The 16,336-nt window shown below is 38.7% G+C and overlaps 1 protein-coding gene and 1 long non-coding RNA gene across 2 annotated transcripts; one reads left to right on the top strand and one right to left on the bottom strand.

The window, feature by feature from the left end:
* The first annotated feature begins 5,610 nt into the window (after positions 1 to 5,610).
* On the top strand, positions 5,611 to 6,164 carry LOC130140198 (uncharacterized). Its single transcript, XR_008818210.1, has 2 exons — positions 5,611 to 5,753; positions 5,833 to 6,164. It is a non-coding gene; the product is annotated as an uncharacterized LOC130140198 (long non-coding RNA).
* Positions 6,165 to 8,480: 2,316 nt separating this feature from the next.
* LOC115676671 (uncharacterized) lies at positions 8,481 to 9,675 on the bottom strand. The gene is given in 3 exon segments (XM_030599633.2): positions 8,481 to 8,802; positions 8,804 to 8,889; positions 9,408 to 9,675. Coding segments are annotated over 3 exon segments (354 nt in total). The 5' UTR covers positions 9,586 to 9,675; the 3' UTR covers positions 8,481 to 8,712.
* Between the last annotated feature and the right edge of the window lie 6,661 nt (positions 9,676 to 16,336).

The following is a 16,336-nucleotide window of genomic DNA, read 5'->3' as shown; positions in this document are numbered from 1 at the left end:
GATTTGTGATTTGTTTAAAGTAAGTGACCAGAAACAAATTATAGAATACCTTTGGCCTCCTTTTTTTTATATATTTGGAAAAAAGATGGTAAGAAGACTTTTGAGTACTAGAGTCCAATGCATGCTACAAGCCGACTTTATCGCAATGGGATTGTGCATGTGCATTGTGTGCTCGGGATGGATAAGAATCGATTTTGCAAAGTGTCCCTTCGACGCTCTCTAGGGTTCTCTGATTAATTAATTGAACCCTAGGGCTCTCTAGGGCTCTCTAGGGTTCTCTGATTAATCAAAAGAAAAGAAAAGATTTAATCTTGTCGGGCCGACAAGGCTATGAATTTTTGGTGTGGGCTTGTGTATAAGATTTAGCACGTTGGGCCGGGAGGATCTAAATTATTTGAGGAAGGAAAGACAAAACTTTCATGTCTAGAGTCCAAGACATGATGGTGATGGTGATGGTGATGGTGATGGTGATGTATATCTCAAGTGGAGCTTGAATCGAAATCCCACATATAAAAGCTCCAATCAGAAAGTGGATGAAGATCCCCCAGCCACAATTCAATTTCCATAAGAACCTCAATTTGACGCTTGTAATTTTGGTGACCCTTATGGCCGAAAGAGAGAGAGAGATTTTGTGACCCTTGGGCCCTAAAAATCATTGGCCTGTGAGATTGCAAGGGGGCGTTCATCTCTAGGGTCAAGAAACCGTACACATAGATCATATGTAAACCCATTGAAATAGCTTTATCACACACACACATGTATATGATTATGTGCGCGCGCACCGAAAGTGAATGGAAACACCGACATAAACCACAAACAAGCATGGAGGACAAGAGAATTGCGTTGTGTACTTTCCACCCCGTCTTACGTTGTACCATTATTAATGTCCCAAAAGTTTGTTTACTCCTCGGCTTTCACCTGCATCAAAGTTGACATCATATGTGGAACATTCTTTTTCCATCTTTTGGCATAGAACAAAGAAGTACATCAACAACCACTAATTAGTGAATGTCACAACTCCTACCAACTCCTGCGTCACGAGTAGTCCAAACTCCTTTAGAATCAGCCTCCACCACCATCAAAGTTGACATTGTATATGTAGAGTATTATGTTAGGATTAGGCGCACAAACAAAACAAAATAAAGAATAAATATGATAAAGAGAAATCGAGAGATAACATGCATCTTGATTCAACTCTCAATTACAAGAAAAATGGATTATATGAAGGCAAGAGCTATTCATGAGCTCAAACCCAAATTACCTATAAAATACGAGCCTGAACTAAAAAAACTCTCTGGCGGCTCGGGGGCACTAGCCCCACGACCCTCGTCGGGGCAGACCCTTCGAACCCTCGCCCGCTCACCGAGGAGCGGGACCTCCGTACTTTCATGTCAATGAGGAGTATGAACCATACTTCAACATATTCAAACTCGTATACACTTGAAATTTTCACTTATTTTAAACCGAGTGGATTCAAAAGAAAAGAAAAAGATTTAATCTTGTTGGGCCGACAATGCTATATATATTTTTCGTGTGGGCTTGTTTATATGATTTAGCACGTTGGACCGGATGAATCTAAATTATTCGAGGAAGGAAAGACAAAACTTTCATGTTAATTGGCACTATAGTCCAAGACATGATGATGATGATGATGATGATGTATGCTTGAATTGAAATCCCAACAAATAAAAGCTCTAATCAGAAGGTGAGACAAGACCCACTAGCCACGATTCAATTCCATAAGAACCTCAATTTGACCCTTGTAATTTTGGTGACCCTTTTGGCCGAAACAGATATTTTGTGACCTTTCAGGCCCTAAAAATCATTGGCCTGTGAGATTGCAAGGGGCGTTTATATCTGGGGTCAAGAGACTGTGCACATATAGATCATATGTAAATATATATTATATATATATAGAAATAGCATGGATATATGTATGCGCGCGCACCGAAAGTCAATGAAAACACCGACACAAACCACAAAAAAGCATGGAGGACCAGAGAATTGCATTATGTACTTTCCACCCCTTCTTACCTCGTACCATTATTAATGACCCAAAAGTTTGTTTACTTCTCGGCTTTCACAAGCATCAAAGTTGACATTATACTCAGAACATTTTTTTTCTATTTTTTGGCATAGAACAAAGAAGAACATCACATCCACTAATTAGCGAATGTCTCAACTCCTACCAACTTCTACGTTATGAGTAGACCTGTAAAAAATGAATGGGTCATATGTGGATTACTTTAATTTTGAAGAGCCTACTTTAAATGGGTTTTAAAATATGAAGCCTAAAATAAATGGGTCTAAATGAATTAAGTTTAGAACCCATTTCCAATCCATTAGGCTCACACACACACTCTCTCTCTTTAGACTTATAAAAATATTTTAAAAAAAGATCGAAATTATGATTTAGTTTTTTCTTTTTCATTTTTTCTCTTTTTCATTTTTTTTCCTTTCTTTCTTTATCTTTTTCCTTCTTCCTTGGCTAGCGGCTAGCCACGATGACAGCCAGTGACTGGCCACAGGCGAGGGACGAGCTCACCAGAGGCCGACGAAGCTCAAGCTCGCTGATCTAGCGAGGCCGAGGCCTCGCCAGCCTTAGGCGATGCTCGAGCCTCATTAATTGGACGAGCCTCGAGCTCGCCGATCTTTAGTGAGGCTCCAGCCTCGCCAATCTAGCGAGACTCGAGCCCATTGGCCTCAGGCGAGCTCAACTTCGTCGATTCTGGCTCGGCTTGGCTCGTCGGAATCGGGCAAGCTTGAGCCCCACCAATTGCTACTAGAAATTACTGACATGGCATCCAATCATCGCCGACCGTCGACACGTCAGTGATTTCTGGCGGCAATTGGCCGAAATGATTATATTGGAATTTTTATGTAAAGGTTTAAGACTATGTTGGCAAAATTGAAAATCTTAGATTGAATTGACATATGTACAATAAATTTAAGACTAAATTGGTGATTTTCTCGTTTTTGCAACTGCCAAAGTATATCTTGCTATCTTTCGTGAAAGATTGTTTAAGTTTTCAAACAACCTATTCACCTTAGGTTGTATTGTTAGCCCTAGTAACTCAAAGTAAAATAAAGTACTAATGAAAATTAATGAAGAATTGCAATATTGTAGACAATGTGGGATTTTTTTTCTTTTGAATATCTATCAATACTATATCTAATTTATGATGCCATTAAAGTGTATGTTATATAATTGGTGCCAAGATATCCTAAATTATAAAAAAAATGTTGAATTATCATTAATTTAATAGATCAACAGATGATGGATAAAATTGCGTGACCTATTTCTCAAATTGACAGTTGATAATGTGTAATGCTCAAACTAATCATATTCGCTTGTCGTTAGCTTGTTGGCAATGCATGAGAATTGAGAAATCATTTTGAAAAACCAAGGAGTATGAAAATCCATTTCTCCATTCAAAAGGGCAACTATAAAGCATAATTAATTTAGTTTGATAAATGGTGAATGTGTTAATAAATTGCAATATCTGGAAAAAAAATTGACAAGATCATTTCATCGTACTTTCAAAAAGTTCTATTTTCCCTTGTATTGCACGTGTCCTTTTCTAATTTGCCTAGAACTTAAGAGCCCATCCTTTATTTGTTTTTCTTTTCTTTTTTTTTAAGCGAAATCCCTATCCCATCAACAACTTGATTAACCCTTTTTGTTGAGGACCATTCTTCAAAAGAATCCACTACAACCAAATAATTGCAATTAAAAATGCGATTAAGTTCGAGCACTAAGAAGAGGATTGGATTGGACTAGTTCTAACCTCCCCAAGTCAAAGTCAAGTTAAAAAAAAAAAAAAGTGCCATAATTACTCATATTAAAATGGCCATTATTGACAGGACGTCGACACTTTTGTGGTTGGCCTTTTTTTTTTTTTGGAAAAATTACCAATTTTTTTAAATCTATTACAATTATATCAATTCCAACCCTAAATTATTTTTTTATCAATTGAGTCATCAACTTTTTATATTTGTGTCCATTCAATCTATTTGACTAATTTTAGCCCGGAATCGCTAAAATGCCCATTTTTGAATTATTTATTTATTTTTTCCTTATTTTTCTTTTCTTTCTTTCTCTTTTTTTTTTCTTTCCTTATTCCTCTAGCTGGCGAGATTAACCTTGCCAAAGGAGGGTGACCTCGCCCACCTCGCCCTCTGGCCTATCGTTGAGGTCTGGTGACCCTTGGCGACTGGCTAGAGGAAGAAGGGAATAAAAAAAAGATAGAGAAAGAAAAGAAAAAAATGGAAAAGATATTAATATACTATTAAAAATTTTCTACATCAATGTCGATCGCACCAATTAGGACAGCTAGTGTTCATGTTAGCGATTTTCAGTCAGAATTAGCCAAATGGATTGAATTGGCACAAATGCAAAATGTTTAATACTCAATTGGCAAAAAAAAAAGATTTAGGACTAAACTGACATAATTGCAATAAGTCTTAGACTTTTTTGGTAATTCTCCCATTTTTTTTCCAAATAGACAAGATCTAAAGATATCACCTAAACCTAGGCCATCGATTAAGGGTATCCATAGTTTATCAAAGAAAATAAGGATATTGGCACAAATGGTCCCTGAATTTTGGCCCAATATATAATACGATCTCTAAACGTTTAATTTGTTCGATATTATCCATGCACTTTTAATTTATTCAATACGGCCTCTAAACTCCTGGTTATATTCAATGCTAACCCTAAATTATATGAAAATATTCAATATTGTCTTTCTATTAATTCATTATTAGAGAAAACATTGAACAATTTCATATAATTCAGGGACTAGATTGAATGTCCCAAAAGTTCAAGGATAATATTGCCTTATTAGGCAAAAGTTCAGAGATCACATTAAACAAATTAAAAGTTTATGAACCGCATTACACATTGGACCAAAATTCAAGGACCATTCTGTCATTTTTCCAAGAAAATACTAAGAATGAAGGTATTGCTAAAGCTAAACGGAGACACTCAAAGCACACCAATCTTAAGGGAATCCAGCCCAAGTGGATCGCGGAATCACGTTTATATTTCACTCCTTTTTGGCCGTCCTAATCAGTGCTAATCACACGTAAGTTATACTCAGGTGCTAAGTGAGGTTTTGCTAGCAGCTACTCACATTATTTTTGGGAAAGCACAATAATGACTGTCCTTTCTCACATCACACTTGCCAATTTCTCTCCCCAGAAAAGGAAAGGAACACGAGTGTGTGCACAGCCAAATGCTAGTAATAGTAGATGTTCATGAACACATCCCACAGCACACCCGCAAAGAGAGTAAATAAATTTAAGTGCCTCACTGACTGACTCCCACTATCCTTCATGTCAGCTATGTGATGGTCTTTGTCTGCCTACTCTTAAGCTAACCACATGCAAAAAGCAGTCTTGGTGTCGTTTTACTTTCGGAACGATCATGATGAAAGTATATTTTGCAAAGTAAATAGCAATAAAACCTTTCAGTGGATAAAACCCTAGTCCTTGTAGAGGGAGAGAGAACCTACACCTATATGAGTAGGCGACCTCATTAGGAATAATGCTTACACACACCCCCACCAAGCAGCCCCTACTTATATAGCTAGGAGAGCTAGTGCATGAAAGCTCAACACCTCAAAGCAACCACAGAGGGAACACACACACACACTCTCTCTCTCTCTGACACACATACACCCACAAACAGAGATCAAATGATGTGGAGGGAATGGAAGGAGCAGAACAATGGGATCATCGGTGGTGGCGGAGTTAGTGAACGCCTGTTACTGTTGTGGGCAGCTTTGCTTGCTCTCTCTCTAATATCAGCCATTCTCTTGTCTTGTGCAGAGGGTGCGCCATCCTCCTCCAAGGACAGATCAGCTCCTGCTGACGACTCCGGCTTCTATGGTGCTGGATGCGCCGCCGGTTGTGGCGCCGCTTGTGGCGCTTGATGATGCTGTGGGTGGTTTCTAATTCTCACTAACTTCTCATGAATTTGAGATGTGGCGAGAATTTACACCATTCTGTTTGTACATCAAGGAAAACCCGAGAGTTAATCTAGATCCACTTTACTAATTGTTAAAGTGATTAGCTGGTATTTGCAATATGGCTATCGTGGCCAAAGAAAGAGGCAGTTTTGCATATGACTAAGTTTAACTAGTTGCATCAATTTTTCTTCATGATTTTCTTCTCTTGGGTGATTTTTGCACCTCTGATAAGCTTTCTGAAGTTTTCCAAGAAAGCTCCTATTTGGGTATTCAGATGCTATTGTCCAACCAGCGTCTTTGTGGCTATAATTTCCCTTTTGTTGAGCAAAATATCTGCATGTTTGACTTACAAAGAATCTACTAGTGTGGTTGGCATGCTATTAGTTCAACATTATGTCAAAATTATAGCACAAAATCAAAGTCAAACACACGGTGTACACCCCTAAAAATTTCTCATTAGTATTAATGTTTTTTTTTTTCGGGTAATGAGCTTAGACGGGTATTTCATGGACGGCAATATTTAAACTCCATTAAATTAAATGAGATTATATGATAATGATTCATCAATAGACAGTAGATTCTTAGTTAAAGAGAACGGGTCATGAGAAACTCCTTAAGGGACTCCCCAATACTGTTTGGCGAAAGAAAATGCCGAGAATGATTTCATATTCCTACTGATACATGTGGCGTCGAAAAAAAGAACAAAGAACTTTCTTATGGTGAAAAACCACAGGAGTAATTGCAGAGAGTGAGTCCATGGAGAATACCATGTCTATGTAGATCAATTATCGTCATAATCATTGATCATGCGCTTATCGCAAAGCCCGCACCATAAAATATGTAGACTGAGACTATGTAGTACTTTTCGGACGAATCATGTAAGGGACAGGTGTTGCTCAGTCTCAAGTGGCCTTGATTATGCATAAAATAAGAGCTACGGAACACTTTCATTACTTAGTTTAATTGCTCCCCTGTGCTGTTACTGATGAACCAGGGAATAAAAGAGAACCAAGAACAGTCCACCCAAAGCAATATCAAGACATTAGAATGCCAGATTCTTCGAAATCCATGACAGTAGAACATAGACTCAAGATCTGGCAAGAGGAATCCTTTTAAAAGAACCAAGAACAGTCCACCCAAAGCAATATCAAGACATTAGAATACCAGATTCTTCGAAATCCATGACAGTAGAACATAGACTCAAGGTCCGGCAAGTGGAATCCCCAGTTAAAAAAAGTGAATCAGATGGACTAAAATCTACGGGGGAGATGATTAGAAATGAGAGCAGTACACCGACCAAAATGTGTTTTCCTCTCCCACATCACAAGAGATGGTTGATCATTAGTCCATCGACTCCTGACCTAACTAAGGAACTATGGCCCCGTGTACGTAGCAAAGAAGAATAATACTGGGTAACAAACATGATATGCAAGACGTGTCATCCTACTCCAAAACAAACTCATACCAAATTGATCATTATCAAGGCCGTCTCTGCAATTTAAATGGCTTGCTATCAGAATCAGTATCTGAGAATGTAGAATAAGCTGCATAAACTTTCTTCTTTGCCCCGCAACACGTCTGCTGCCTCACTTTCTTCAAAGCATACAATCCGACCCTGCAAGGTGTCTCGATGGCACGCAATAAAATGGCGAGCGGACACGTTATGCACAACAAGCAACAGGAACACATGCATTCTGTAGCACTGTAGCAGCATCCGGAAGTCTTTGCCTTTGAAGTTAAATCAGAGCAGGAGGCAGAAGGCTTCCATTTCATTTCTGCTATGAGGAATTGGAATAAAATACATGCTGTTGACCTCAAAACCGGGTACCACTATATCAAGAGAGTATGGACATTGCCTAAGGAATTTTCTTATCAGAGAATGTACTTCAGCTCTTTCTTTTAGAAGGAGAACCCGATTCTTCCTTCTCTGCCACTTTTTATACTTTTTGCTAGAGTACACCTTATCAAACACCGTCCAGATTATTCACTTACTCCCGCTTTTTCTGAACCCCTTTTGACCCTTCTTTATCAACTTAGCACCAGGGAAAGCATTTTCTACACACCCTTTAGATGCTATATTCTTAAACTCAAAGGTAGTGCAATGATTCCCGTAAGATGCTATATATTCCTTCAGTCAGTATGAAAACTACCCTAGCAAATAGCGAACAAGCGAAGGTAGTCCATTACGTCAGCTCAGGTAGTCTTAAATCTTTCAACACAAGCAAATTAAAGGTGAAAAAAATAAATGAAAGAAGCATGAACAGAGCCTTGCCTTCAGCAAGCATCCGACTGCATCGTCAACCAAATCTATGGATAGAGAAAACGCCATAGATGTAATTCGATAGTTAATGAGGTTTTGCTTCATTCTGACTGTTTCACTGTAGCAACAAACCACATCAGAATGGACCCTCCAGTCTCCACCTATTTTCATTTTTACGAAAATCAGAATATACCCTTTTGAAATCTTGTACCAGTTCAACCATATAAAAAGTTCCGAAGGTAAGAATATGGAAAATTTTTTTAAATGAATTGCACTTGAAGCAAATATCTTCATCATTTACATCTGATGCTGGAAATTGGAAAGATTTTTACACAAGTAAATTACATTACTCCAGACAAAACAATAAATCGCCTGCATCAGAAGCGCAGGATAACAGATCTAGAGTGCTATGTATAAATTAACCTTATCTATTCCTAATTGACTGTCATATGACCTGGTAACGAACAGATTACCAGTCTCTCAATCACTGTCTTCACCGTTTTCAAGATCTTCAGGTCTAATGTTAGAGGGAAGTTGATCAAGCAAGCTCTCGTCATTTTTTCCTGCCAAATTTCCGCTTCAAAATTTCCTCAAGAATCGTCGGAATCGCTTCCATGTTGCCATCATCGTAAAATTTTAAGATCCTCCTCTTCAGTTCTGGAAGAAGTGAGAATTCACTTTGAACGGAAGTAAAAAATCTACAACACAAAATAATCACTTGTCCACCAAAAAAAAATATCACCTAAATTTTACAACCATCCAAACAAAATAGAGCACATGCAATTCAAGCCCTTTTCCTATGTCAAAAGGTATCACAAGCTGATGACCTAATGGATGTATCAATTTGGAAGAACAAAGCCAGTCCCAGAAAAAACACTTGGCAATCTCAAAACCAAAGCAACAAAAATGCATTCGAGAATAAGCACTTGGCAATCTAAAAAAGAAATCCAAAAACAAAATGATGATTAACATTCACATCTCATGGCAATTGCAATTGTCTCAAGCTCAAAAGCATTGAAAAAGACCGCATTTCTCAGGCGTTATACTCAAACATTTTCACTTGCATGATTGCCAAAAGAGCAAACCAATCGATTTTCTCCAACCAGCGCTCGCCCACCGAATTCAAGAAAGAGCAAGAGATAAAATAAAAACGGCAAGTTTCTCCATTCCCTAACCTTCTCTGCCAACATCATCATCGGCATGGGAAGCAGCATCGTTCTCCTGATCTTGGGGCTTGCTCTGCTCGTCGTGGGAGTAGAATCTGACCCTCTTGACGACCGGAGCAGAAAAGGGAACGATGGGTCGGTTCCATCGAGAGTAGAGAGCGAAGCTCCTGAGCAAACTCCGACTCATGGCTTCTCCTGTCCAGGGTATCAAGGCCAGATCAAGAATCAATAATCAAGAATCAAGATTTAGGGTTTAAGGCTAGGGTTTATATAACGGGGAGAATTACCATTATAGTTCGCAGATGATGGGCTTTTTGGGCCAATTTTGGATTCTTGGGCTTTTTGCTCAAATTATTTGGCAAGGTGATCTCAGCCCAGTTTCTGGTTCTGGGCCTTCCATTTGGGCCGGAACTGTCACTGAGCCTCTCTTGACTCTTTTCTTCTTATGTTGGTGGTTTCGATTCATTTGCGATGAAAAGCGACGCGGCATACTTTAACAAAGCATGTAAAGAGAGACCGCATATATATATAAATAGCATTTAAACTTCGTATGAAAGCGATGTGCGATACTTTGAAAAAAGGGATAGGTGCACTGGAAATCGTAAAAAACTTGTAGCGAAATTGCAATTAAGTCCTAAAACCCTTAAAATGTGCAATCAAGTCCTAAAACTTAAAAAAAACAAATGCAATCAAGTCTTAAAACTTGTCACAACAGTACTGTCGAGTCCTAAAATTTTCAAACATTGTAATCGATGGAAGGACTTGATTGGACCAATTTGGCAAAATTTAGGACTTGATTGCACTTTTTGAAAGTTTTAAGACTTAATCGCATTTTTGTGACAAATTTTAAGACTTAATTATACTTTCGTGATAAGTTTTAAGAGCCAATGCACTTATCCCTTGAAAAAATTAAATGACCAAAAAGGGCATTTGATTAGTCTTTTTGTTTCCTCTTTTCTTTTCTTTTCTTTTTTTAGACTAAAGAGGAGACTTTCGAGTTTTCCGGTCGCGGACTTCACCTCCTAATTAGTCCCGTTACGGTATTGATCTCCTTCAACAATCTCGCCCTAGCATCAAACACTTTTTTTTTTTAGCTAAAGGGCGTAACATAGTGTATTAAGTGACCTAATTACAACGACACGATATCAATTTTACATAAATTGGACACTCCTCTGTCATTAAAATATACATAGAACCTATATAAATATAACTCGATGCTCACCACCAATATGATAAGAATTTCACCCGTGGCCCGTCGAAAAAGAGATGCCTAACTTGATTAGTGGAGATAAACAAACACGTCATTGTACAACGACGAAGTGTCGTGACGTATCAACCACGAAGTGTCATGAGGCATCAGGAAACACCAAGATTGGCCGTCTTTTGCTTAAAAGATTAGTGGGTGGTACACGCAATTCGTATATCTAGTAAGCACACTTGCCCATCGCATGTCAGCAAATTAGACAAATTTAGTAATGCCAGGTCAAACTTGCTAATGGAAACCACAGGTGATTAAGGTTATTGGGTGTCCTAGGGTTTAAGGACCAGATTGCATCAGTGTCCATCAATAATTGAAGTGCATATTCTTGCTTGTTGGTTGAGCTCACCTACTAAACTTCTCTATTAGCTAAGCTGAGACTTCTTGATCAAATTGAGCCGCACTTGAGTTCATTAAAGAAATGGGGTTGCTCTTCTTCTTCCCTTTTCTTTTTCTTTTGTCCAAATTAACATGTATATACATATATCTAAAGAATGAAAATTAGCAAGATCTAGGGTGCCAAGAAGGTTTTCATTGAAGGGATATGGACCATGGACGAAAGGAAAAGCAAAGGAATGAGAAAGGGTGGGGTAAATCTTGATGAGCATGCATCATAAGCTGTTGTCAAGCGAGTTAAAGCTCAATCATGTGGAAAGGCGCGACATTTCATGATGCTGTCCATAGGGACAAAACCAAGCTTGTTTTTGGGGCTAAGCAGGCCGTGACCTAAAACACGATCATGGATTGCTAAGTATGCCCTCTGTACATTTTTTTTAAATGGATGGATGATTAGCCACGCAGACAACAGGGAGCCGTGGAGGACCGGCGGGAGCACGTCGCCGCCCTTTCTGACCTCTTGATGCTCAGCGCAATTTTCATTTTTGACAAATATACGTTATAATCTGTGAAATTTCATGTAAATTTATATATATCTCGCCTTATAAACTTCTTTTTATCCCTTTCTTGCGACCTAAGTTTCTGCACACCCGACGTCATACACGAAAGTGACTTAAGGGTGTCTATCTACAAGTTTCATTCATCGCAACGAATCAACGAAAAAAGAAAAAAACCAATAAGCTGTGTCCTTATCTTCTATCATCCATCAAACTTTACAATATGTAGTTTGAACAATCTAGGTTGAACAACATGCTTATGGACAATCTGGAGAAAGAAAGAAGTGCTTTAGTGCATGTTCCGCGGAAATCATTGATTTGAAAAATCTCTTTAAAATAACAATTTTATTGCTTAGAAAAATCAGTCGACCGAAAATATTTCTATCAATCAAACATCAATTTTTTTTTATTGATGATAAAAATATTTTACATTTATTCACTTTTTAAAAGCGATATAGGCGATCTTTTAAGAAAATATTTCATAAAATCATTACTTTTCCATACACCGTATTTATAAGATATACTGACATCAACAACCAACAAATTTAACCCACCCATGGGTAGCTCAGTTGGTTAGGGCGTACTTGGGATTGTGTGGTTAGGCGCACTGGTCCCAGGTTCGATTCCCCAGCTGAGCACTTGTGATTTAAGTGGGGGGCCATGGCAGTGAGTTACTGTGCTAATCTCCCTCGAGGAATAGTCGAGGTGCGCGCAAACTGACCCGAACACCTCGGTTATAAAAAAAAAAAAAAAAACAACCAACAAATTTATTCACTGTGTTTTTGCTTCAAGCTACCCTAGACTCTGTGACTGTATTTTGCCTTGTTAGGTATAGGGGCAAAAGCTTTTCAACTTTCTAGAATAACCAATTGAACTTTTTTTTTTTTGGCTATACTATAAGATGAAGCAAAAGGTCCACCACTGATAAATTGGCTCTATATTCTATTCCTAGAGAGAGAGTGAGTGGATCATATGGGAAGAGTAGAAGCAAAGAAAGAAGAGTCAAAAAGCATTTTATTTACCCTTTCTTTCTTTGCTAATCTAGCTTTGTAAAAAGAGGAAAAGCACCCAATAGGCTTCGCTCCTTTTCTTGGTTAAATTTACACGCTTACCAATAATCACCCTCTGCCAAATTGCCTTGCTTTCCACCAGATGACTCAGATCTTTGCCGGGTACTTTTAATGGCAGGAATAATTGAAAAAAAAAAAACATAGAGATTGTGCACTATTTTAAGAATTATTACCACGAAAATCTCTATACTGATACGCATATGATAAATTTACTCAAAATTTATTTTTTGACCACCAAAAATCCTAAACTGGTATACCTGTGACAAATTTACCCCCCGTTAATTTCTGTTAAACTTTATTGTCAAATTGCTAAGTTAAATGACTCAAGGCAGTTGATGAATGCATCAGTTTGGGGTTTTACCCTCCGTTTATCACAAAAGTACTAGTTTGTGATTTTTTTTGTGTATTAATTCAATTTAATTGAGGGTAAATTTGTCACAAATATATCATTTTGGGATTTTTGGTAGTCAAGAAATTAGTTTGGGGTAAATTTATTATAGGTATATCAATTTGGGGTTTTTTGTAATCAAAAAATTAGTTTGGGGTAAATTTGTCACATGTATACTAATTTGGAATTTTTCGTGGTATTAACCCTTATTTTAGTGATTCATAATGAGTGATATTATAATAACAACCATGATTTTCAAATGCTAACATCTTTTCTGTGCTTTGGAAAATGAATAGGAACCTGACTTTAAGCTTCAAAAGTCAGTTAACGGGCAATTAAAAAGATAATTACACCAACCAAATGGCCATTCATTTCTTGCATAAAATTTAGGATTAAAACGCAACAATATTTGAAAACGACGACGAGGCAAATAACTATAGCCGTCGTGATTAGCTATTAGATTTGTCGAGGGAAATTTTGTAATCGACATGATACGAAGAATTAGATAATATCTGACTTCGACACGGTCCGAGAACATATCGAACCGACTAATTTAAATCTTATCAATTACGTATTTGATCACGTATTATAGTAATCCATTGGCCAGAAAATTAGTCTCTTCGACAGGGCTAAGTAGTGAAGGTGGAACATTTTTTTCTAGTGGGGGCTTGACTCGAGACTCAACCGGCTCCATTAGATGCTGTTTATACTGGGAGCTTGCGACCATACTTGACACTACTAAATGATTTTCAAGATTAACAATTGATATTCGTTTTCCTTTTATATCTGTAGAGGCGTTCCTCCTCCTAATTTGATGCACTGTTACTTTATTGCTAGTCAACGAGAACTTATCACTCTTCATCATGGGGGGGAGATAGGGTTAAATATATCACTATCTCTACGGTATTCCGGCATCGTCGGCCTTTGTTTATGGGTAATTCCGATCCCGTATCACTTTCCGTTCATATGAAAATTTTAAGGTTGTAAATGAAAAGAATAAACCCTGGCGGACTAAAAGAATCGTTTGGTTAGAGCGAAAAAAAGTGTAGGAATTGCCGGTTGTCTCTGAGATGGTCCGACCATGGCCGCTCGAGCTCAAGGTATCCAGGGGTGCTTGAGCTTGAGCTTGCAGCGTCCATGGCCATGGCCACCATATCCGAGCAGGTCGGCAGCAAGCGGCATGGTCGACATCAGATGGCCGGTGGTGGGGGAGGGCAGGAATCGATGGTCAGGAGGATTTCCACGTGGGTGATTCGGAGTTAGTGTTTTGTTTATTTTCCAGATTTCCTGTGTTGATGATTTTGCCACCTAAGTAGTGCCATATCAAAATTTCGAGCATACCATAACACGACATGAGTACTCCGACGGTCTACTTCAGTAATTCGACAGTCAATTTAGAAGCAAAAACTGACCAACAATACAGTATGACGAAAGAATTAACAGGTTGAGCATTTGAAAAAGAAGAGACACTTTGGAACTGACAAATAAAACAAAGAAAAAGTAGACGGACGACTTCGAATTTTTAGCGAAAGTACATGAATCATAGGTGACACTAACTCAATTTTAAAAAAAAATTAGATATATATATATATATATATTAATGTTGGAAGATAGCAATTTAGTTTTCTGTTCTCTTTTCTTTCGAGGAAGTACTGAGTCGATAGGTCACATTCATGTTACCAAACAACACCCATCTCGGGCAAATCAAGAAAGGGTCATCTTAGAAAAAGCAAAAAAAATAAAAGAAGATAAATAAGCAAAGGTCCCTTTCTCGATCCCTCGCCACAGCAATTTCACATGACACCATCTGCACACCTTTAGAACTTGCTGATCTTGGCAAGAAGAGAGATTATCAAAATCAAGCTTTCCAAGTTTTCACGAGCTAGCTCAAACCCTAGAAAGAACCGCACGGTCGCGCGAATTTTTTGCGCCTCTCATCACGCCGCTTCTCTCGAATCATCGCGTTTCGAGGCGGACTTCGTACTCCGAAACCCTAGATTCGGATCATCTTCCGGCGAACGGACTTGAGACATAACAATGTTCCACGAGTCTAAAAATCAGTAAACGCGTTTGGATTCGACTTGTTGGGGGTCCATATACTTACGCTGGCTTGGTTTTATTTTCCAAATTTCGTCAATTACCGCGACACTACGCTGAATTATGGAGTCTCGATACCGTAGAGAGATTCAAAGGGGGGACTTGCGTGGACACCAGTTGACTATTGAGAGTCGACAAAAGAGAAAGTTAGGTAACGAAACAAAAATTCAATGACAATTACCAGTTACGGCTTGTGATGATAATGAAGGCGTGGGCTTTCTTCACGTGCCGGGGAAGGTTTTTCCGTGGCGAGGGTGAGAGGATTAACCCAGCTTTCGCTCCGCATTAAATTGGTCATGTCCTCGAAATTTCAAAGCCGGCCACCTTCTGATCAGATCGGACGCATGTGCATCTGGGGGATTTTGATTGACCTGGCTTCACACTGTTCACATCACTCTCTCTCTCTCTCTCTCTCTCTCTCTGACCGAAATTGATGGAGAAAATACCGTCACATGGTTTTGCTAGAGCAAAGCATGATAACGAGGGGAAAGAAAAAGGGGAGAGAACAGAAAAAACTTACGGTACAATTTGAGCGGCGATGATATGGACCATCCCTCGCGTCGGTCGCGATACGTCACTTTCTAGCTCATGGTATTATTCCACGACCTGCCGAGGGTATATGATTGAATTTCATTGTTCTGTTGCCCTTCTATGCATTTCGATTTTACGGGATTCTTGGGTATCCTTTAACTTTAATTCTTTCGATTTTGCTTTTCTCAAACATGATTAGGCTCGATCAGGGGTTTTGCATTAGCCTCGAAAACATAGACGGGCAAGCCTGAAAAAGATACTTTATGTATGGAGAAGTCTAGCCGGATGACCAGTAATTGACATTTTGAGAATTTGCCCATTTGATCGGGTTCTAGCAGCAATCACGAATCATGACTGAACCCTATGTGGGTTTTCGAAGGCACTCATAGCTCTTTGCCCTCTGCAAACTGCAATGTCGTGCTTCTTTTGCACCTCTGGAATTCCCGTGTCACCAATCTGAAAACTTCCAGAGCTGCTGTTTTGCTTCATCTTCAAAACTGTCCTTCCTCTTCAAGCAATCTTCCATCCCAATGCATTCACGTGCCAATTTAACTTGATCTATCAGCAAGGCCTATGGAATTAAAGAAAGATGAGAAGAGAGGAGTTTTTGGGGGCATTGCAAAGAGCACGTATTGAAATTAGAGAGAGAGAGAGAGAGAGAGAGAGAGGCTTTGAATATGGAACTGTGAGAGTCACGGATG

The sequence above is a fragment of the Syzygium oleosum genome, unplaced genomic scaffold (assembly GCF_021117445.2).
Source record: "Syzygium oleosum isolate NSW1041296 unplaced genomic scaffold, Sole_v2.1 Sole_v2.17, whole genome shotgun sequence".
Taxonomy (NCBI): Eukaryota; Viridiplantae; Streptophyta; class Magnoliopsida; order Myrtales; family Myrtaceae; genus Syzygium; species Syzygium oleosum.
The sequence above is the reverse complement of the archived record's forward strand: the minus strand, read 5'-3'. Positions and strand labels throughout refer to the sequence as shown.